Source organism: Corylus avellana, chromosome ca1 (assembly GCF_901000735.1).
Source record: "Corylus avellana chromosome ca1, CavTom2PMs-1.0".
Classification (NCBI taxonomy): domain Eukaryota; kingdom Viridiplantae; phylum Streptophyta; class Magnoliopsida; order Fagales; family Betulaceae; genus Corylus; species Corylus avellana.
Genome location: NC_081541.1, coordinates 34,578,742 through 34,601,508, shown reverse-complemented (window position 1 = coordinate 34,601,508; position 22,767 = coordinate 34,578,742). Strand labels below are relative to the sequence as shown.

The 22,767-nt window shown below is 38.1% G+C and overlaps 2 protein-coding genes across 2 annotated transcripts; both read left to right on the top strand.

Annotated features, from left to right (window-relative positions):
* The first annotated feature begins 205 nt into the window (after positions 1–205).
* On the top strand, positions 206–18,348 carry LOC132168097 (phosphatidylinositol 4-kinase alpha 1). The gene is made up of 26 exons (XM_059579174.1): positions 206–1,434; positions 1,607–1,948; positions 2,050–2,211; positions 2,614–2,784; positions 2,946–3,104; positions 3,203–3,330; positions 3,520–3,826; positions 6,203–6,371; positions 6,554–6,771; positions 7,116–7,274; positions 8,786–8,968; positions 9,107–9,637; positions 9,735–10,094; positions 10,218–10,432; positions 11,133–11,316; positions 11,503–11,639; positions 11,792–11,945; positions 12,060–12,326; positions 12,880–12,957; positions 13,581–13,631; positions 14,634–14,806; positions 14,888–15,083; positions 15,515–15,655; positions 17,103–17,311; positions 17,549–17,710; positions 17,814–18,348. Exons 1-26 carry the CDS (start codon positions 433–435, stop codon positions 18,070–18,072), a joined length of 6,117 nt encoding a protein of 2,038 aa, XP_059435157.1. The 5' UTR covers positions 206–432; the 3' UTR covers positions 18,073–18,348.
* Positions 18,349–20,254: 1,906 nt separating this feature from the next.
* On the top strand, positions 20,255–22,549 carry LOC132170736 (DNA-directed RNA polymerase III subunit rpc8-like). The gene is made up of 5 exons (XM_059581826.1): positions 20,255–20,498; positions 20,643–20,762; positions 20,861–20,956; positions 22,226–22,313; positions 22,437–22,549. The coding sequence occupies exons 2-5, from the start codon at positions 20,652–20,654 to the stop codon at positions 22,547–22,549; spliced, it is 408 nt and encodes a 135-aa protein (XP_059437809.1). The 5' UTR covers positions 20,255–20,498; positions 20,643–20,651.
* The last annotated feature ends 218 nt before the right edge of the window (positions 22,550–22,767 follow it).

Here is a 22,767-nt window from a genome sequence, read left to right as displayed (position 1 = left end):
ATATTTTAATTTTTTTTTTAAAAAAAAATAAAAAATTAATTTCTGATACTACGTGTCAATTGACACTGTCGCTTGGCCTGGCTCATCCCAAAGATAGCTATCACTCGTAGAGTAGAGTTGGTCTCACAAGACATCCCGTACGACGACGTATAAATAGAAGGACAAGACAGAGACAGATAGAAACAGTAAAAAGAGAAACGGATCCAAGAGGCGCGAGAGAGACAAAAGGTTCCCCCCCTCATAAAAACCAAAAAGAGAATCTCTAACATCCAAATTTACAGGAAAGAAAAAAAAAAAAAAAAGAGAAGAGAATGCAAATGCCGATGACTGGAACCCCAACAGCGACGTTAGCAAAATGAAGAAAGCCAATGTGTGAAAAACCCTAAGATCTACTCCTCTTGGTTTTAGAGTCTCGGGGTTCGAATCGCCGAAATGGAGGCTCTGACGGAGCTCTGCGACCTGGTGGCTCGGAACCCGACCCAATTCTCTGAGAAGCTCGCGTGGATGTGCAACCGCTGCCCCCAACCCGACTCGCTTTCGTCCGGATCGCTTCGGGTTTCGCGTTCTCAGCTCAATGCCGTTCTCGCCGTGGCTAGATTCCTCTCCAAATGCTCCGATTCCTCGGATACGCGACCCAAATCCGTCGTTCTCGAGTTCCTCCACTCCGTTCCCTCCTCGTTCACCGAGTCTTTCTGGCCGCAATCCTACAGCACAGAGTCGATCGCCTCGTTCTTCGCTGATTTCCTGAGCTACGTCGCTAAGGCCGCCGAATTGTCCTCCGATTTCGCCGCCGAAATAGCGGGGTTCTCCGGCGACGTCGTTTTATCGGCGATTGGTGCGAATTCGGCGATTTCTAGGGTTTTCTTGACGGCCTTGTCGCAGAATTTCTTGCCGATTATGCCCTCTGACGCCGACAGATTCGTCACGTGCCTCCTCGATCAGCTCTCGATCCCGGTCCTTGCCCCCGGCACGCCGAGAGAGCAAGTTCCGGCCGCGAATTCCGAGACCTCGTCGGCGCAGAGCTCGCCATTGAGCGTGAACCATTACCAGCCGAACGAGAGCGAGGCGAGTCCGGGAAATGAGGTGAGCCACGTGTCCGGTTCGACCTCGAGTTCGAGGGTTGGGGACGAGGTGACCAGTGCGACGTCGTCGAGGGGGTCGATGGTGATGAATGGGGGCAGCATTTTGTGGAAGAGTGGGAGTGGGGTTGATCAGTTGGGTGCGAATTTGGGGCTCAACGATGTTGGTGGAGCTATGTTTAGGCAACAGGTCACTTCGTTCGAGGAAGAGTCCGTGGAGAGCTTGGAGAAGCAAGAAATAGCGTTCAAATTGATTGCCCACATTTTGGACAAGGTTCAAATTGATTCCAGGCTTTTGGAGCAGGTGAGGTTGATCGCCAAGAAGCAGCTCCAATCTTTGTCCGTTTTTCTAAAGGTAAGGAGGTTTTAGATGTTACCATTTTTGCAAAATTTGAAATTTGCTATGTTTCTTATATGTAGGTCTGTAGGTAGCTAGTATGTAGTTCATGGGATATTTGGGGATTCAACTTGTTAAAGAGGAAGGGAGAATAAGATAGAGATGGTTGAATTGTTGGTTGTATGGGCAGATTAGGAAGCGGGACTGGAACGAACAAGGGGCGCTTTTGAAGGCCAGAATCAATATGAAATTGTTGGTTTATCTGGCTGCTGCCAAGTTGAATGTTAAGAGCATTGGGGCCCTTGACTCTGAGGGAAAATCCACCAAGAGGTTGGTGCACGAGGCAGTTGCATTGTTGATTGATGCTGCTGAAGCCTGTTTGCTCTCGGTTTGGCGCAAGCTGAGAGCTTGTGAAGAACTCTTTGGTTCCTTGCTTGCTGGGGTTGCACAAGTTGCTGTGGCTCGAGGAGGTCAGCTGCTGCGTGTATTGCTCATCCGCCTTAAACCCATTGCGCTGGCTGTTTGTGCACAGGTACATAGTTTGGATGTGTTTTGATTTTACATCAAAATTCACATGCAATGTGGTAATCTGTTTTTTGGGTATTGTATTTTTGTACAATGCAATTGTAACAGGCTGATACTTGGGGCAGTAGCCAGGGAGCTATGTTTGAGAGTGTCATGAAGACTAGTTGTCAAATTATTGAATCTTGCTGGACCAAGGAGCGGGCTCCCGTGGATACTTATATCATGGGATTGGCTACAAGTATACGTGAACGAAATGATTATGAGGAACAGGTTGGTCTTATCTCGAATGACAGTGGTATGCCAATCATATGCGTAGAAATATACATCTCTAATTATGCTTGTATTCATATTTTCGAATGCATATTAAATTTGTGGGAAATTAAGTTATCGCCTTTTGGGCTCCTTTTGACTTTTCCCCATGATTGTTTGGACCTTTACCTCTCATGTAATTACTGTTTGCGAAGCACAGATATCCCTATTATATTGGTTTGAGACCGTAATTATATTAGCGGTATCTATACCTTTGTATTTTCCAATTGGGGGAAAACCTATTTGAACAACAAGATTTATTGTGTCCTAACTAATCAATATCTTTGAGATCTTTGTGCTTATTTAATTTTTTTTATTAATACTTAATTTCATTGTATGCATTTTAATTTTTACCAATTACAGGCTGATAAAGAGAAACAGGCAGTTCCTGTTGTGCAACTTAATGTTATACGCTTGCTAGCTGATGTGAATGTGGCTGTCAAAAAAGTGGAAGTAGTGGACATGATATTACCTCTTTTCATTGAAAGCTTAGAAGAGGGTGATGCTTCAACTCCTAGTTTATTGCGACTCCGAGTATGGAATCTTTGTCTTAAGAGCATGCATCTGCTGATGTGCATTTTACATCTTTTTATCTATTTATTTCGTTTAATATTGGTCAATATAACAGAATCAAATACCTGTTGCTCCTTTAGTTGCATGGTTTCTCAACTTTTCTCGCACTAAATTTACTGCAGCTTCTTGATGCTGTATCTCGCATTGCAAGTCTAGGGTTTGAGAAGTCTTATCGTGAGACGGTAGTTCTGATGACAAGAAGTTACTTGCGTAAACTTTCAAGTATAGGATCTGCTGAAAGCAAAACAATAGCACCTGAAGCCACTACAGAACGTGTTGAGGTACTCATTGTCTAATAAAGTGCCCTGTGCTTGATAATGTTAGGTTGCTTGACTGTATATTTTCTCAAATGGACACTCACTGGTTCAATCACATTCAGACACTTCCTGCAGGATTTCTTCTGATTGCTAGTGGTCTTACAAGTGCAAAGTTGCGTTCAGACTATCGTCACCGATTGCTATCTTTGTGCTCAGATGTAGGCCTGGCTGCTGAGTCCAAAAGTGGAAGGTATAACTCTATAGTTACATTCATGCTGATTGCATGTTATGATGGCGTGTTACATGATTTCTCTTTTTGATTTATGACATCTTGAGCAAGTCTTCTGGAGGCTTTTGTTATATATTACTGATTTCAACTACCCGATTTTTGTTATTGCATTGCACATTAGAGACTTCATAGCTGATACTACTGTTTCAGGAGTGGAGCAGATTTTCTGGGGCCTCTGCTTCCTGCTATCGCTGAAATATGTTCTGATTTTGATCCTACTGTAGATGTGGAACCTTCAGTTTTGAAGTTATTTCGCAACCTATGGTTCTATGTTGCTCTTTTTGGCTTAGCACCTCCCATACAGAAGATTCAACTACCAACAAAGTCAGTATCCAGTACACTGAACAGCGTGGGAAGCATTGGTGCCATTGCTCTTCAAGCTGTGGGTGGACCATACATGTGGAATACACTCTGGTCTTCTGCTGTTCTGCGTATTGCTCAAGGGACTCCTCCACTAGTAAGTTGATTGTGAAGAGTTTTCTGTTTGAGGCTAGTTTGTTCTCCATGCTAGTAATTAGTATCTATCGCTTGCTTGCTTTTATATTGTGGGAGTTGTTTTTTTCTCACTGAATGTTTTGTTACATACACGAATTGCTTTGTTAGGTTGCTGTTTTGGTGTATCATGTGAAATTGTTTTGGATACTCAATCTTATTAGATTATCCTTCTTCATGTCTTCATGTCTCACTGATTGTTTTGTTGCTTATTGGAATCACCTTGTTAGGTTTCTGTCCTGGAGTAATTATGTCTTGTCTTGGATACTCAGTTTCATTTACTTGTACATATGAAAACTTGAAATTTTCTATGAGTGCATGTGAAGCTCTGCATTAATGTTGCCTTACATTGGTAGGCTGACTCTTGCTTGCATAAGGGGTGGGCATCAATGCTCCAGTAATGAGGTGATGCTCCCCCGATCACCTTCATGTTTTGCTTGCCTGTTGAGTGTAGCCGCTTCATTTAATGATTATCAAAGGTTAGGATTGAATAGTGCATGCCGATTCCTGCCTGTTAGGGCCAGCATTTAGTAATGGGCTTTTAAACCTTTATTGTTGATTCAATGTTAAGAGACAATTATATAAACTGATGGCTACGTTCTGACTCTAGTTTGTTTTAATTGTAATATTATTTGTGTATTGGTGTGGTGATTTATATAATTGTTGGTGGTGATTTTTAATTGAAATCACCACCAATGCACCGAGGCAAATCCATCAGAATTATGAGGAGCTTTATCTTGGTGGAGACTTCCTACCCTGCTAATTATAAGAGGATGAATGTGATCTCAAGATAAGCTCCCACTTGCCCCATGCCAAGTTGGCTTAGATTCTAAAAGATGTTTCTATTAACAACCGGCTTAAGTTTTGTTTAAAGGGCTATCTAGATAGGCCTGCAATCGCCTACATGGATTGGATTTAGGCCATTGGTCTCTCCGATTTTAGGATGTTACTCCTCTTTAGTTATATGCCTCTTGCAAGTTTTGCCGCCACCGAAATCCAGCAGAAAAGGAAAAAGAATTAGGATACACGCTTTCATGGATCTTCTTAGAACATTGACTGCACGAAATGATTTGCCTGATTAGATGAGATCCAGGCATTCAGCCATTAAATACAACTACCATTTTGTCAAATTTGTCTTGATAATACACAAATCAAAGGCTAAACTCATTTAGATAGTATAATTATTTGTTTTTCTTGGTCAGCGGCCCCCTAGGAAAGATCATACAAAGGGATTTAACAGATTTCCCTGTAATAAAACAAAAATTTATAGCAAAGATAGAAATAATATTATACCAAATAATTTTTCTCTCTTTCTTGGGGCTTCACCTTTGTGCTTTTTAATGAAATTGTGATTACTTATAAAAAAATTCAAAGAAACAGGATACTAAAACATAACAATAAGCATGACATAAAATAAAAGACTAGGCTTATGCTATCTAGTGGGCTGGATGAAGTGGACTAATTGTCCCGTGTTGCTTTGGGCCTAGATACTCTGTGTTAGTTTCCCTGAGTAGATACTTTAGTAATGTACTAAAGGCCTTGGTCTTGAGGTTTGCTCCCTTTAAGGTCCAAGGTTCAACACCTCATGGGTGCAAACAATTCCTTGGGGCTACACCCCCTAGTGAAAAGCTAGCGACTTAACCAGTTCCGTGTAGGGAAACTTCCAAGGGTGTGGTGCACGGGACCGGAGTTTACTCCGCAGGGGTGGATCCGAAGGGCCCTGCCTTGGAGAGGTTCTCCAACATAAAAAAAAGCAAAAAAAATGTCCTTATTGTTTTGTTGTCTTGCTCGTGAACTAAAAGCAAGATGGATGAAGGTAGAATCACGTACCCGAGTAGATATATGAGTATGAGCCTTTGGTCGTGTAAGCAGACATATTGAAATGTGATTTTTTTCCCTTTTGTAATTAGTTATGCATGTTGTGAGTGTGCACTTAATCTTTTAATGATTTACCTTGGTTTGTGTTTTTTTTCTTCTAGTATTTGGAAGCGCATGAGGCAATTCTATTCAGATACCCGAATCTTGCCTCATTGTTTATCACATGAATTGGTATTAGTAATTTCAGTGAATATTTGAGGGTTTTCTGAAGTTGAAAAATGAAACTATAATTTCTTTTGCATAGGGTATGCATATTGTCACTAGGTGATGCTTTGTGAAGGAAGGGCCAATTGTCTATGTGTTGGCTGGTTTACTCGGCTTCAGTGTTTTAAAGATTCTGCTTACCTTGAATATACTAATTTCTTTTTGGACTGGTCATTTAAAGTTCGGGTGTATATGTATTATCTATTTTAAAAAATGCTTATATTTGTCATTTTATGTGAGGATTTTTGTTTCTTTCTAGGTTGTTAGCTCTGTGAAATGGCTCGAAGATGAGTTAGAACTCAATGCTCTTCACAACCCGGACAGTCGTCGAGGGAGTGGCAATGAGAAAGCTGCTGTAACCCAGAGAGCTGCTCTTTCTGCTGCTTTAGGAGGGCGAGTTGATGTTGCAGCAATGAGCACGATTTCAGGTTAGATAAATTACTTACTATTTTATTTTGAATGAAGTGAGATTCTCTCTTTCATCTACTGTTCGCAAATTGACACTTCAATGGTATTGATATTGAGGAAATAGGCTTTTTTGGATTTCGTTTGGTGAATTCACTATATACCATTTGATGTCTGAAACATTGATTTTCTATTCATTTTACAGGTGTAAAAGCTACCTATCTTCTTGCAGTAGCTTTTCTGGAAATTATACGCTTCGGCAGCAATGGTGGCATCCTTAATGGTGGCACTGTTGTGACTACTTCTAGAAGTGCCTTCAGTTGTGTCTTTGAATACCTAAAAACTCCAAATCTCATGCCAGCTGTCTTCCAGTGTTTAACAGCAATTGTCCACAGGGCATTTGAAACAGCAGTATCGTGGCTGGTATGCCTGTGTTTTCTATAAAGCTTTTAAGCAAATTCCTTTACATCCAGAGCACAAAATGCATTTAGCAATGCGCCTTGAGCTTGCACTTCTTTTGCAGTGTATTATATTGCTGGGGACATTCTTTTACCTGTTCTTCAACTTTACTTCTCAAGTAAAAATGGTCCAAATGCCTCTAACAATCGATGGTTTTTAGGACTAAAGTATTTGTTTTTTCCTGTTTTAGCAAACTCGTCCTGTCTTAGATGATGGTATAAATTTGTTGAAATGAAATGTGTTTTTTTTTTACTATTTTCTGCTGTGCGTGCTATGTGAACATCACTTGTCCTTTGATCTTGGTTCAGGTGGATCGAATATCTGATACAGGTGATGCAGCTGATGTCCGAGACTCAACTCTTTACGCCCATACCTGTTTTCTCATCAAAAGTATGTGCCGGAGGGAGGAACACATACGGGACATTGCTGTGAACCTGCTGACTCAGTTGAGAGATAGGTTTCCACAGGTAATGTCTTATTAGTAATGCTATTCTCACTTATACCTATGCTTTGTTTTTATTTTTAATTTTGAGTAGTACATTTGAAACTAATGGAACCATTGGGGCTTGATACAAGGCCAAGTCTATTTGGGATGGTGTTCAAAAGATTGAACGTCGGTTGGCTAGTTAGAATATGATGCATCTGTCTAAGGGTGGTAGGGTTACCCTTATAAAGAGCACTATTTCCAACTTACACACTTCTTGTCTCTTTCCCCCCTTCCTGCTGGTGTTGTAAATTGAATAGAGAAGCTCCATTGAGATTTCTTATGGGGTGAGATGGGTGAAGAATTCAAATTTCACTTGGTTAGTTGGTACAAGGTTTGCTCTTCTATTTTCGAGGGAGGTTTGGGGATTCGAAACTTGAAGATGTTCAGTTGTGCTCTTTTAAGGAAATGGTTGCGATGCTATGTGCGAAAGAGAGAGGCATGGTGGAGAGTTGTGGATTCTAAATTTGGTAGTGCTTGGGCAAGCGGTGTTCTATTGATCCCATTGGGCTGTATAGTGTGGGGCTCTAGAAGAATATTAAGAGGGGGTGGAGGTTGTTTTATAGTATACTAGATTTGAGCTAGGAGATGGTTCCAAGATCAGATTCTTGGATGATGTGTGGTGCGGAGAGTTGACTCTTGAGGAAGCATTCCCGGATTTATATAGCATTGCTTGTATGAAGGAAGCTTCTGTTGCAGTTCATTTGGATTTTTCTATTGGTTCCCCTTAGTGGAATGTAAGCTTTATTAGAGCGACTCACGATTGGGTTGTGGATTTCTTGGCTTCCTTCTTCACTTTGTTGTTGTATTCTTGTAGAGTGAGACAGGAAGAGGAATACAAACTTTGGTGGGCCCCTTTGCACAAAAGGATGTTTGATGTTAGCTCCTTTTACAGGGTTCTTGCATGTAAAGATGGCTTCCCTTTCCCTTGGATGAGTATTTGGCTAATCTAAGGTTCCTTTGAGAGGTTTTCTTTTTCTCTTGGTCGGCAACCCTAGGAAAGATTCTTACCATGGATAATCTTAGGAAGTGGCATGTGCAAGAGGAATGGGGAGCCCGTTGACCATCTTCTTTTCCATTGTGAGGTTGCCTACGCCTTATGGAATGATTTCTTTAGTCGCTTTGGGTTGTTCTGTGTTATGCCTAGTCCGGTTGATTTGTTTGCTTGTTGGTGGACGGGTGGGTGCTCTCAAAGTGTTGTTGTGTGGAAGATAGGGCCCTCTTGGCTTTTGTGGTGCCTTTGGAGGGAAAGAAACGATTGAAATTTCGAGGACCGTGAGAGGACGTTTGATGAGATCAAGTCCTTTTATTTTCTTTATACTTGGACAACTGCATTTTTAGCTCCCTTGGTGATCATTTTAATGATTTGCTTGTACGTTTTTCTCCTTCTATTTAGGCATTCTCCTGTATACTTTCTGTGTACTTGGGTTGCACTTTGCACCTTTAATGATATTTATATATATAAAAAAAACTAATGGAACCACATGAATACAGGTTTTGTGGAATTCATCTTGTCTAGATTCACTGCTGTTCTCAATTCATAATGAGTCACCTTCGGCTGTTGTCAATGATCCTGCTTGGATGGTGGCAGTTCGTTCTTTGTACCAAAAGATTGTTCGAGAATGGATCGTCAAATCACTTTCATATGCTCCCTGCACTAGCCAGGGTCTTCTACAGGTTCGCAAATATACTAACATCCTTTTATCATTACTGTTATTACCACTACTTTTAGTTTCATTAATGTTATAATAGGCATCTTTGTCTGAATTTTTAGTTTTGTTACGTTTGTTCATGTATTTTGTTTTTACAATTCAGGAAAAGCTTTGCAAGGCAAACACATGGCAAAGAGCACAGCATACAACTGATGTGGTTTCTCTTTTATCTGAGACAAGAATTGGAACTGGTAAAAATGATATCTGGACAGGCATACAAACGGCAAATATTCCGGCAGTCATGGCTGCTGCAGCTGCAGCATCTGGAGCAAACTTAAAATTAACAGAAGCCTTTAACTTGGAGGTACTCAGTACTGGTATAGTCAGTGCAACAGTGAAATGCAACCATGCTGGAGAGATTGCTGGCATGAGAAGGTTGTACAATAGCATTGGTGGATTTCAATCAGGTGCTTCAACCGGCTTTGGGCTTGGGGCTGGCCTTCAAAGGTTGATATCTGGAGCATTTCCTCAACAGCCACAGGCCGAAGATGATGTTTTCAATGCGATGCTGCTAACTAAGTTTGTGCGTTTACTTCAACAATTTGTTAACATTGCAGAAAAAGGTGGGGAATTGGACAAGTCACAATTTCACGAAACTTGTTCTCAGGCCACTGCATTACTCCTGTCAAATCTGGTAAAATATATTTCCAATTTTCATGTGTATTCTTTACAGAATGGAAGAATCTTCTATGAGACCATGTTCTCTTTATCTCAATTCTTTTATTTGGCAGGGTTCTGAATCAAAATCAAATTTAGAGGGCTTCTCACAACTTCTACGTCTTCTTTGTTGGTGTCCGGCTTACATTTCTACACCTGATGCAATGGAAACTGGTGTTTTCATTTGGACGTGGTTGGTTTCTGCTGCACCTCAATTGGGATCTCTTATACTTGCTGAGCTTGTTGATGCATGGTTATGGACAATTGATACGAAGCGAGGCCTTTTTGCCTCTGAAGCAAGGTGTTCAGGGCCTTCTGCAAAATTAAGGCCTCACCTTGTTTCTGGGGAGCCAGAAATGCAGCCTGAAACTGATCCTGTTGAGCAGATAATTGCTCATAGGCTATGGCTTGGATTTTTTATTGATCGCTTTGAGGTCAGGAATAAAAGTTTATTCATCTTCTATTTGGGGATGTTGCTTCATTTAATAAAAGTTTATATTATTTTCCCTGTTTTTATTATATTTCTATGGTCCTTTATCTTTTTATTTTTTTTATAGGTAGTTCGACACAATAGCGTTGAGCAACTCTTGCTCCTTGGTCGGTTGTTACAAGGGACCACAAAACTCCCTTGGAACTTTTCACGCCATCCTGCAGCCACTGGTACTTTTTTCACTGTCATGCTTCTTGGGCTAAAGTTCTGCTCATGCCAGTCCCAGGGCAATCTGCAGAATTTTAAAACAGGGCTTCAGCTGCTGGAGGACCGGATTTATAGGTGATAGCAATTGACTCTTTACTTTTGTTTGGATTCTGCATTCTTAGTACTTCATTGACTTTTAACTACTAGCATCTCTGCTAGCATTTTCTCCACATATGCATAACAATTGCTCGTGTTTGTGCTGAGAAACTTTGAATTCATTGTTTTTATTGATTTTAACCTTCTCTTCTTCTGGATTTGTGCATAGCCTGAATTGCAAACTAAGAAACTTGGCATGGTCTTCATTTTTTATGCTTGTATAGGCGACTATAATAATTGCATTTTTTCCCAATTATTAATAAGATGATAAAGATAGCTAGCATCATCTTTTTTCTTTTTTCTTGCAAGAGTCAATGTAGGTTCTGGTTAACATAATATTGTATTTAGTCACTATTTTTAAAAGTACTCAGTTTGTAAGCTTTGTACTGCTGATGGTCTGTAGTTAGAGAATTGGCTACACGCACGAAAATGAAATTTCCTGTAATATTAATTTTGCAACTTAAATACCTTTCGTTTTTTTCCTTTTTGTCTTCCCATAGATGATATTGAACTTCTGATATTGAGGCTTACAGCTGTTTATTGGTTAAGGATAGTTGAATTTAACATTCTGATTTGGCGTTCGGACACTTGTCTAAGTGTTGCACTACAGCACAGTTTCCTGTTAAGTGAACTTGCGTATGTTTTTGAAATTGAATGTTTTCTTTGGTGCATGTTACAGGGCCTCTTTGGGCTGGTTTGCTTATGAGCCTGAATGGTATGACATGAACAATATGAATTTCACCCAGAGTGAGGCTCAATCTGTCTCTTTATTTGTTCACTACCTTTCAAATGAGCGAGTAGATGCTCTTCAATCCGATTCAAAAGCACGGGCACGTGAAAATGGAAGTTCATTAATTGATGTGGTAAGGTGATTATATTTGCAGCACATGGAATTTACAGACACAGATTGTTTTGAGACATTTCTCTTCATCCTTAAAAAGACACATCCTTCTTTTAGTTTTTAAGCAGTGTTCTTAATTTTTTTCCCTCCTGTCAATTGTGCAAGCTCTATGTGCAATGTATCCTTATAATTACTTCAATATCTGCAGAACAATCAGTATCACCCTGTCTGGGGCCAGATGGAGAACTATGCAGTGGGAAGAGAAAAGCGAAAGCAGCTACTCTTAATGCTATGCCAGCATGAGGCCGATAGGCTAGAAGTTTGGGCTCAACCCCTTAACTCAAAGTAGTGTTTTATCCTATTGGAGAATGTTCTCATCGTGTTCTGTTTTTTTTTTTTTCTCTCTTTTTTAGGTGTCTTTTTGAGCCATTATGTTACAGAGGCAATTCAATCTAGGGATCAAATATTTTAATTTTGTATTTCCATTCATTTTCCAGGGAAAGTACATCTTCCCGGCCTAAAATTAGCTCGGAGAAATGGATTGAATACGCTAGAACAGCTTTCTCTGTGGATCCTCAGATTGCTTTTTCCTTGGCCTCAAGGTTCCCGACAAACACATATTTGAAGGCTGAAATAGTTCAGCTGGTTCAGGTATGTTTATCTCATTATCATTAATCTTTGGTGATGGTAGACCATCTTCCCTTTGTCACTCAAGGGAATTTTATATTACGTGATATCTTAAATTCAGTGGCATTGTTCTTGCAGTCGCATATGGTGGACATCCGCTGCATACCTGAAGCATTACCTTATTTTGTCACCCCGAAGGCAGTTGATGAAAATTCTACACTTTTGCAACAATTGCCGCACTGGGCTGCATGTTCAATTACACAAGCTCTTGAGTTCCTCACTCCTGCTTATAAGGGTCATCCACGTGTTATGGCATATGTTCTTAGGGTTCTGGAGTCCTATCCTCCCAAAACAGTAACCTTCTTCATGCCGCAGCTTGTGCAGGCCCTGCGATATGATGAAGAGGTTAGATTTCTAATAAAGATGTTTATTGTTTTCTTTGTGAGTGTACGTGCGGCTGGGGTGTGTGTACATATGTTTTCATTTGTTGCATAAAGTTGAACCCAAGCATGGGCATTTTATGCTAGATTTTTTGTTCGTAGATGTTGGACAGGTTTATCCCAATCTAATTCGATTTAATTTGGGTTGGCGGAGTTTTGGGGCAATTCAAACCATCCTGAACCTTATCCAATTATAAGTGGTTTTTACATGCCATGGAATATTTGCCAGTTCAAAATAAAAATTATCCATTTTGAATAAATTATGTGGCATGAAACCAACAAAGATAGTGAGGAAAGCAAATATTTCTGGTTAAACTGCAGTTTTTTAATACCAATTCATTGATTATCATTTTTTCCCCTTTGACCCACCAAACTGAACTTGCGCAGCCCAGGAGAATCCAATTCAGCACAATCACAAGTTTGTTTCATCTGCAGGCCAAATAATGCCATTATGAATACAACATATCAATATCTGTGAATGTCTGAATTTTTCTGATTTTTACTTCATCATTTTGCAGAGGTTAGTAGAGGGATATTTGCTCAGAGCAGCTCAAAGAGATGATGTATTTGCTCATATTCTGATATGGCATCTACAGGTGTGGAAAAATTCCAACTGTGACTTCTACAGCTGTAGTTAACTGTTTTAGTATTCATTTTTTATTGGCATAAATTATAATAGGATGGTGTCCAGTCAATGTCAATAGGGTCTCGCCCCTTTTTAGATAAATAGTTAACCTTTCAATAAGTGAAGCATTTCTTTTATGATAGACAACGGAGTAAAATTAGGAAATTAACACTTCTTTTTATTAGAAAGTAAAGATTGTTATTTGGCTCATATATGTAACACTATTCACAATCACTGTATAAATCTAAGTGAAGATATAGATGTTTTTACTTCAATAAACAGAACAAAATTTAAAGTTTGTTTATCCTAATGCTTTATAGATTTATTTGAGCAGTTCCAATAATACTTATAAAAAAATATAGATTTATTTGAGCAGTTCACATCTATAAATAATATGACCATGTATGTAAAAAGGAGTGAAGCCCAGTCAACCTTGATTGGCACTGTCCTATCACAGTCTATCCTTATTTTATTTGTTTATCTGTTTATTTTTCCTTTGTTGTATTTTGTGATGAAAACTGCAAAATATAATGTGCTTTAACAGTAAATCTATTTTAATTTCCATTCAATTAGCACTGAGTTTAAGAATGGCAGGGTGAGGAGATGCAAGTATCAGAATCAGGGAAAGATCCTGCCTCTGGGAAGGTATGTCTGCATGTGTGCTTCAGGTCAAATAGAACATGGTAGTTTATTTATGATGCAAACTACATGCTATTCTCATCAATGCGATGGAGCTAAAATGCTGTTTCATAATGTGTATATAGAGATATTACACTATTGGAAGTGTTGGATATTGAACTGTATGTTGGGTGCTATGTTGTGGTTGTATCGGGGAAGGTAATAGTATAAGAAGATAGCATAGTTTAGTTTTAGTGATTCAAGTTTGTGATGAATTTGTACATATTACCTTTGAGAGGGGCCTTCTTTGCTTGGTCAGTCGCTCGCTCTAGGAAAGATCCTTACCATGGATAACCTTAGGAAGCGGCATGTATGTGTTTGAGGAATGAGAGTCTGTTGATCATCTTCTTCTCCATTGTGAGGTTGCTTGTACTTTATGGAATGCTATCTTCAATTGTGTTGGACTGTTTTAGGTTATGCCTAGACAAGTATTAGACTTGTTTGCTTGTTGGAGAAGGTTATTTGGTAGCTCTCAGAGTGCAATTGTGTGGAAGTTGTTGCCTTTATGCCTTTTGTAGTGTCCTTAGAGGGATAGAAATGATAGAAGCTAAGAGGATGGTGGTGGAGCTTAACTATTTGTTCTTCAATACTCTTTATCTTTGGACAGTTGTGTTTGTTTTTCTTCATAAACTTAGTTTTCATGATTTTCTTTTTCTTTTTTCTCTTTCTAATTAGGTGTTTCTCTTGTATACTTCATGTTTACCTAGGTAGCTTTTTTCGCTTTTTATAATATTTCGATTACTTGCATATAAAAAAAAATTTACCTTAGATATGCTTACAAGGTAAGATGTGTTTGCATGACTCTGCTTTGTTATCAGTGGTTTTTACAATTTTCCATCTTTAGCTTGACTCTGCTTTGTTATCAGTAGTCTGTACAATTTTCAATCTTTATGGTTAGTTTTTATGTTTTCTTCTGGTAGTCTGTTGCTAAATGCTGAAAACTTCTATCTATTTCCTCTGTCATTTCAGAATAGTTCGTTTCAAGCACTGTTACCAATCGTTAGACAGCGCGTTATTGATGGTTTTGCTCCCAAGGCACTTGACTTGTTTAATAGAGAATTTGATTTCTTTGACAAAGTTACATCGATTTCTGGCAAACTTTTTCCGTATTCCAAGGAAGAGCGCCGAGCTCGTATCCGAAGGTATGTTTCTTACATTTTAATTGTTAAGCCCATAAGTATTGCATCTAGCAGTTGATGTTGTGGCTTAACTTTCTACGACAGTGAGTTGGAGGAAATTGAAGTGCAAGGAGAAGACCTCTATTTACCAACTGCTACTAACAAGCTTGTTAGGGGCATTCGGGTGGATAGTGGAATACCCTTACAGTCGGCAGCAAAAGTCCCAATAATGATTACATTTAACGTGGTAGATCGGCATGGGGACCAAAATGATACAAAGCCCCAAGCTTGCATTTTCAAGGTAAGGTGTTCTGTTGAAAATTTCCATTGATATCCACCTATGAGTTAGACCCAAAAATTGAATTTTGAATGCACATGTAAAGTTTAACCAATTATTGCAAATTTAAACAATTAAGCCTCTCAAGTTTACTGGCCTTTTTCTTATCTATTCCTTTTATTTTTTTGGTTAGCACCATGTTTGTCATAAATGGTTTTGAATGCATTTATTGTTGCACATTCCACTAAAGCCCAGGCTAATACATTTTTGACCTTAAAGGAATAAGTAGAAATTACATTATATCTGAGATTCTAACCAACTATGTGTTAAATCCCAATAAAGTTGGGGTTGGCTTTAATGGACCCATGAACTAATTGGGATCAGCCTATCTGATGACCAATCCTAATTTCTTTAAGATTTGTTATGCATGGCTTAACCGAGTTCTCTTATTCAAGGTCGGAGATGATTGTCGACAGGATGTTCTTGCTCTTCAAGTGATAGCACTTCTTCGAGACATATTTGAAGCAGTTGGACTTAATCTCTATCTGTTTCCTTATGGTGTTCTCCCAACTGGCGCGGAGAGAGGCATAATTGAGGTGAATTTTTATCTTACTATTTAATTTGAAGGATTCTACTTGAGTGCATGCATATTCACATGTAGTACACATGCGGTGCATGTAGTTTTCGTGCCAAAATGTTACATGGACAATTACCAAATTACAACTTGGGAGACTAGAATGTGGGAGTTCATGTACTTCTAAATAGTTTCCTTAATAATTGAAGATATTGCTTGTGTTGATTGACACATCAATGCAGCAAGTGACAGATTACTTCTTTTTATCCTAATTTTTGGGATTGTTAGACTTGAATATATACAATTGAAGAGAATAGGGGAGATTTGAAAATTATGGTTCTTTTTCCCTCATTGTTGGTTTTTTTTTTTTTCTTAATTATCTTTTCTAGAATTTCCTCATTGAAATGGATGAAATTGAATGTCAGAATTGCTGTATCTCCATTTGAGTTCTAACAAGTTAGTTTTAATTTCTTGCTCAAAATTAAAGCAAGAGGGTTAAAATTCCCTTTGACCTGGATTTTGTTATGACAAACCAACTAAATTAGAAAACCAAAAATAGAAGCCTTAAATTTCAATTAAAATTGACTATTAGTTGAAGGTACTTGTAAGCTTAGTCTCTTGGTTGTTTGTATCATAGGCCTGTGATGGGAATTTTTCTTACCAGGATGTAGGATTTTATTTTGGTCTGAAGAGCCCTACCTTGGAGAGGTTCCCCGACATAAAAAAAAAAAAAAAAAAAAAATAGATGTAGGGTTTTATTTTATATGGTCCTACCACTCATTCTGCATGGCTTGGACCAAGTGGCCTTTTCAACGGGTGAAGAGTAAGTTTGTTTTGTGCTTTGATATTGAATCCGCTGAATTTCTGGGCTTTTCAAGATTAGAAATCATAGTTTATTTTTGGCTGCTGCTGTGTGGAAGATGGTGCCTTTATGCTTCTTATGATGTCTATGGAGTGAAAGGAATGATAGAAGTTTTGAGGGCCATGAGTGGACCTTGGACGAGCTTAAGTCATTGTTTTCTATACTTTGTATCTTTGGACAACTGATTTTGTTTCTCTTGGTGACTAGTTACCATGATTTCCTTGCTCTTTTTTCTCCTTGTTAGTTTTTTTTTTTTTTTTTCATGTATACTTCTTGTGTTCCTGGTGGCATCTTATGTTTTTAGTGATATCTCGATTAATTTTCAGAAAAAAAAAAAGAAAAAAGAAAAAAAGAAGAAGAAAGATACTGGTAAAGAAATAAATATATGAATAAAATTAAAACAAATGAAACTACGAATTAAAAAATCCAATATTTGGGAAAAGTTATAAGAAATTGTGAAATATTTGTTTCTTAAGTCTGACTATGGAAATTTGCATTTGATAAAAGATAAAAATCTTTTGCTAATTCTAGAAGATTTAACAATATTTTGCTTTACTCTTGATGGATTATTCTTCGAATCATCTCTAAATGCCATCTTATCTTGCAGGTTGTGCCTAATACACGAAGCAGAAGTCAGATGGGTGAAACGACAGATGGTGGTTTATATGAGATTTTTCAACAGGACTATGGGCCTGTTGGCTCTCAAAGTTTCGAAGCTGCACGTGAGAATTTTATCATTAGCAGTGCCGGTTATGCAGTTGCCAGCCTTTTACTTCAACCAAAGGATAGGCACAACGGGAATCTTCTTTTTGACAAGTATGATCTATCTTTTTCATGATTTTATGAGTGTAACTTGTTATTTGTGATAATTACAGGAATTATTTCGATTTAGCTCTGTTGCGACAAGACAAATCTAAATTGGTTATTTACTTGCTTAAATCTCATTAGCCGATTCCAAATAATATTCTTGAAGAAACATATTATGGTCTTTCCAAATACCAGAACAAAGTTTGTGTAGAAATACACCCGATTCTAATGTACATGTCAATGCAGTGTGGGGAGGCTTGTTCATATCGATTTTGGTTTCATCTTGGAAACTTCACCGGGTGGAAATATGCGCTTTGAAAGTGCACACTTTAAATTGAGCCATGAGATGACACAACTACTAGACCCATCAGGGGCTATGAAAAGTGAAACTTGGATCCAATTTGTAAGGTAGTGAGGACATGTCTGTTCATGAATAAACTTTTTATTTAGATCAAACTTAATTGCTTTGTTGTATTTGTGAACCGAACTCTTTTTTATCGAATCTCCACAGGTTATGCGTGAAGGGGTACCTTGCTGCCCGCCGTTATACGGATGGGATTATCAACACAGTATTGTTAATGCGAGATAGTGGATTACCCTGCTTCAGCAGGGGTGACCCCATTGGAAACCTTCGCCGGAGATTTCATCCTGAGATGAGTGAGCGGGAGGCAGCCAATTTCATGATCCGTGTGTGCACAGATGCTTACAACAAGTGGACAACTGCTGGCTATGACTTGATACAATATCTGCAGCAGGGCATTGAGAAGTAAAAAAAAAAAAAAAGGAAAAAGAAAAAGGGGGAATTTTGGAGCTAGACTTCATTTGTAAATGATTGGTTGTATTTCTATGGTATAATTGTCATATAGCTGCGATTTTTCCTGGGGGGATGCCCACTGTAGTAATGTTGAGGTGAGTACTGTAAAAACGGCTAACACAAAATTGAGTTCCCTGTAACCTAGTAGTGGGATCCCTCCTCAGGTTTGTAAAAATATAGTTTGTAGTTTATATTTATTAATGAAATTCACAGGCTGTTGCGTTTGCGTTTACTTGGCAACCAAACATGTCCGAAGCAGATACACAACAGGATAGCTTAAAAAGGTACTCTCTCTCTCTCTCTCTCTTAAGACTACAAGGAGTACACTGTTAACAAGAAGAGAGAAGGTGGATAGAATTGTTCCAACATGGGTGCTGCTTCTCCTCTGATAACATAATTTAGTTCAATTTTTGGTTTGTAAAGATATTGAACTGAGTGTTTTTATTTTGATTTTTTAACCTTTGTTCACATTTGGAATGATTGAGGTATTGGAGGAGTTGAATAGATAGCGATGTACATTATGCTTTCGACACTTTAATCCAGGATTTGTTTGGTTGAGATTGGGTTATAGGATATTTCAATTGTGTGACAACTTTAATTTGGGCCGTTCATTTTAAATGAATCACCGATCTTCATCCCTAGAAGGCATGACATTTCAATTTCTTCTAAAAAATATATATATTTGTTTGCACCAGTTGAATTTCTGGCAAGTCATGGTTTAACTGAACTTGTATAAACTCTAGAAAAGAAGTCATAACTAAGTAAATGGGTAAACTACATTTTTTTTTTTTAAAAAAAAAAAAAATTCATGCTAGATATTAAAATTGTCCAACAATATTGATGTAGCATTCTATTGAATTATTTATTTATTTAACAAGGATTAATTAGAAGAATCACGTGAACCTTGTTGGATGAATCTTCTATCTAACATTTCTCTTCCATTTTTGCCCGGGGGCGGTTGGGGTGTATTCAAGTAATTAATAGTTTACAAACATTAATATAATCAAGTAAGAGTATGTATTTAACACCACAATCATGCTATATTGATATGAAAAGGGTTTAAAGGTTAAAATTTGCCAACTTCTTCAAAATTCTGGGTGAAAACATGTGTTTTTAACAAAATAAATAAATAAATAACACTGTATATACTTTGTACAACGATTTTCAAAAGAGCAATGTCATATACTATATCATTCACTCTCAAATTGGTATAGTAAGATAATATTACGATTTACGATAAAGACATGCCTTTGATCACTCCCCATTTAACTCTTACAACTTTATCATTGAATTTTCAAGACATTGCTGGTGAAAAATCACTTTGTCATAAATAAAAAATAAAAAGAAAAAGTAAGAAAGTTTCATCACTAACTAGTCTGACCGATCAGGCTTCTGTGCTGTAGTTTTTAGCGCAGATCGATGCTGTTAAAAAATAGAGGGCTCAAATTTAATCAAGCCCCTTTTAATTAAACGTGGTCGTTTTCTTTTTTGAAGCTAACGTTTCTTATGGTTTGAGGAAGGGGATGCACTTCTCTTCCTTTCAAGCTAAAATGGATCTGAAAGAGAGAAAAAAAAAAAAGAAGCTAAAATGGATCTGAAGATAAAAAAAAAAAAAAAAAAGGCTAAAATGGATTTGGTTTTCAACCCCTTCAAACCACCACCCGTCATGACCATCATCGAAAACCAGAAGAAGCCCTCTCGGATCACTGCAATAGCTGTGGAGCTTCACGAAATTTGGGTGATCAATGGAGGATATGACCAAGATTTCGTTGCAAAAGGACTTGGCGGAGAAGGCTCAGCCGGCGGCTGCGTGGTGGACCTGACGGTGGTGGTGGTTGATTGCGACGATTCGGCCGTCGAAGAGCAAACCCAGGTACGAATAAAATTCCAAGCTGTTTTGGGTTGCTTGATGAAGCCATGGAGGGAAGTAGCGGCTCTGGAAGTTTAGAAAGAATATGATTTGCTTTTTTTGGGTCAGAGGAATTGAAGCCAGATACTCCTTTCAAGCTTTGCACCTTACTTTCTTCAGCTTCGTCGACTCAAGTTGGAGCCACAGGCTCACAGCCATGGAAGGAACACGAGTGCAGCTCCCTTCCACCTTAAACGGCGTTAAAGAGAAAAAAAAACAAAAAAAACCATAAGAAACGTTAGCTTCGGAAAAGAAAACGACTACGTTTAATTAAAAGGGGCCTGATTAAATCTGAGCCCTCTATTTTAACAGCATCTGCACAGAAGCCGGATCCAGTCTGACCTGGATCAGCCCCCAATCCATTTAAAACGGTGACGTGGCTTTTTGGATTCTAATCTGCGCCGAATCCCTCAAACACAGTCCTTCCTCTCTGCGCCGCCCGTGATCACCGTTTTCCGGCCACGAAATCTCAAGTAAGCCTCTCACTATTCACATGTAACAAAGAAACAACGTGGGTTTTGCTTAAAGTTTTATTCTTTTTGTATATAACATGAGAGATGCTATATAGTACTTCTTCATTGGTTTCAGTTTGGATTATAAAAAAAAGGTTTTTGAAGGAGGCCCAGATGTTCTACCTTAGCCGATTGGAGCACACCTTTCGCGTGCCACCAAGTCTCCTTAGCCTTCCCTGCGAGGAAGTTGTCAAAGGAGAGCTTGAAAAACTTTTCCTAGACAAGGTTTGCTCTATGGTTTTCTCAATACACTCTTCTTTTTACTGTGATCAATCAACCATTGTTGACATCATCTGAAAGGCTCTATTATTGTTGTGTTGAAGGTTATTGCAAAATTGGGTCTTTGTGTCTCCGTCTATGATATCCGCTCCATTAAAGGTGGCTTTATCTTTCCCAGTGATGGCGCTCCGACCTATACGGTATGCTTGATGAATACTATACCTTCTTATACTTTGAAACTCAAATCTTTATTCGATTCCCATGAATCTTAGGCTCGATTCTCGTAAATGGGACTCTTAGGGGGGGTTTTGGGAAATCACTGGTTTAGTTCTGGTCTAAACTGAACCTGAAAAAAAAAAAAAAAATCGATTTTCAATTGGTTTTGAACTAGTTTGGGATAGTTTATACCTTGTCTAAACTCAGTTTGAAACTTACTTTTGTTTGCATTTATATATTTTAATTTGCAATTAGCATTGTGATTGTGGTTGTTTTTTTTTTTTTTTTTTTTTTTTTTTCCAATATGTTCCCTAGGAAATCACTCTGCAAGGTCAATTAGCATTTTTGTACCGCCTTCTCATTTATTGTTTGGCATTCTCGTATATGACTTTGATTAGATTTTGACAAGAATTTTAACAAATATTGTAAAGCCAATTTCAATTGCTCTGATTCCATGGCCACACACATGCACGAAGAGGGGTGGGTAATGGGTAGGGCATGCGAGCTGTATGTGCAAGACCCATATATTTGGTTTGTAGTGTATTCAATATCGTTATGGAAATCAGTTTATCAGTTTTAAGGAGGTAATGTTGAAGGTAGTAGTGTATTCAATATATTCGACCTAGGTTTTTCTCTTTTATATTTCCTTTGTACTTGGGTTGCTCATTTTGCGCTCTTTAATAAATTGCATTTACTTATAAAAAAAAATGTGGAAAGTAGTATCTCTAGTAGGTTGCTGATTGAGGCAAAAGATTCTTGATATGGTCCTTTATGGAATGAAACTTTAGATTTGACTATATCTTGTATTGTTTCTCATAGTCTTAGTAGGAACAATAGTGTTTTGGTAATATTTGTTTGTAGTTCTGATTTGTTTATATATATTTTTGGAATAAGTTTTGGTTTGGAATTGTAATTTTGGTTTCACTTTTGTTAGATAGGGTAAATATAGTTTTCTTGATTCGTGCAAAGCTTTTGCTAATTGGATGTTTAGATTTCACTTTATAGTTGAACGAGTCATTTGTGTTTCTGATAGAATTTGAATTAGCTTGTTTGTTTTCCTTAGCGCCTTTTTTTCCCCTCTCTCTAGTGTATCAGTGGCTATGGTGGTTTTTTTATTATGTACAAGTGGATTTGGTGTCCAATTATTTTATAAGCCACAATTTTTATCTATTTACTTAGAATCGGAATCCCTACATTTGAAGTTACTAATCAGAAAACAATTTTGTCCTTTTTTTTTCTTCATATTTTTGCAGGTGGTGTTCAGACTGATTATGTTTCGTCCATTTGAGGGAGAGATTATTGCTGCAAAACTTAAAGAATCTAATTCTACGGGTTTACGCTGTATGTCTTGCACATCTTTACTTATTTAACTCTAATGCGACTAGTGCTTCTGCATATAATTTTTTATTATTTTTGTAACCCTTCTTTTCCTGTTTACAAGTATTACTACTTTATTCATCACAGATGTGCCACTTGTATGCATGTGCTCCTCTTTTGGGCTTGTTTCTGAGCGTGGGGCTAAAATTGCATTTTGCGGTTTCATCGTGGCATGGTTACTATTTATTCTTGTTAAGTAGCTTGGTTACTAGTTAACATGATGATTTGAATCACCTTGTCTTGGATCATTGGTAAGGGATCGATAGGTTAATCTGGGAGTCATTTCTTTTTAAGTATGAATTTGAGGAGGATAGCTGGGGAGCAATCTCTATTTTCAATGAGTAACCTTGTATCTCATTTGATGCATTATACTCGGCTGAATGCTCCTTTCTGATTGTTTCATGGGTATCATGGTAGT

Coding starts and splice junctions, on each gene's coding strand:
- LOC132168097 (XM_059579174.1), top strand. CDS start 433: ATGGAGGCTCTGACGGAGCTCTGCGACCTGGTGGCTCGGAACCCGACC. Junction 3,105..3,202: donor CCACTACAGAACGTGTTGAG/GTACTCATTGTC, acceptor AATCACATTCAG/ACACTTCCTGCAGGATTTCT. Junction 10,433..11,132: donor CTGGAGGACCGGATTTATAG/GTGATAGCAATT, acceptor TGCATGTTACAG/GGCCTCTTTGGGCTGGTTTG.
- LOC132170736 (XM_059581826.1), top strand. CDS start 20,652: ATGTTCTACCTTAGCCGATTGGAGCACACCTTTCGCGTGCCACCAAGT. Junction 20,763..20,860: donor AAAAACTTTTCCTAGACAAG/GTTTGCTCTATG, acceptor GTTGTGTTGAAG/GTTATTGCAAAATTGGGTCT. Junction 22,314..22,436: donor TAATTCTACGGGTTTACGCT/GTATGTCTTGCA, acceptor TATTCATCACAG/ATGTGCCACTTGTATGCATG.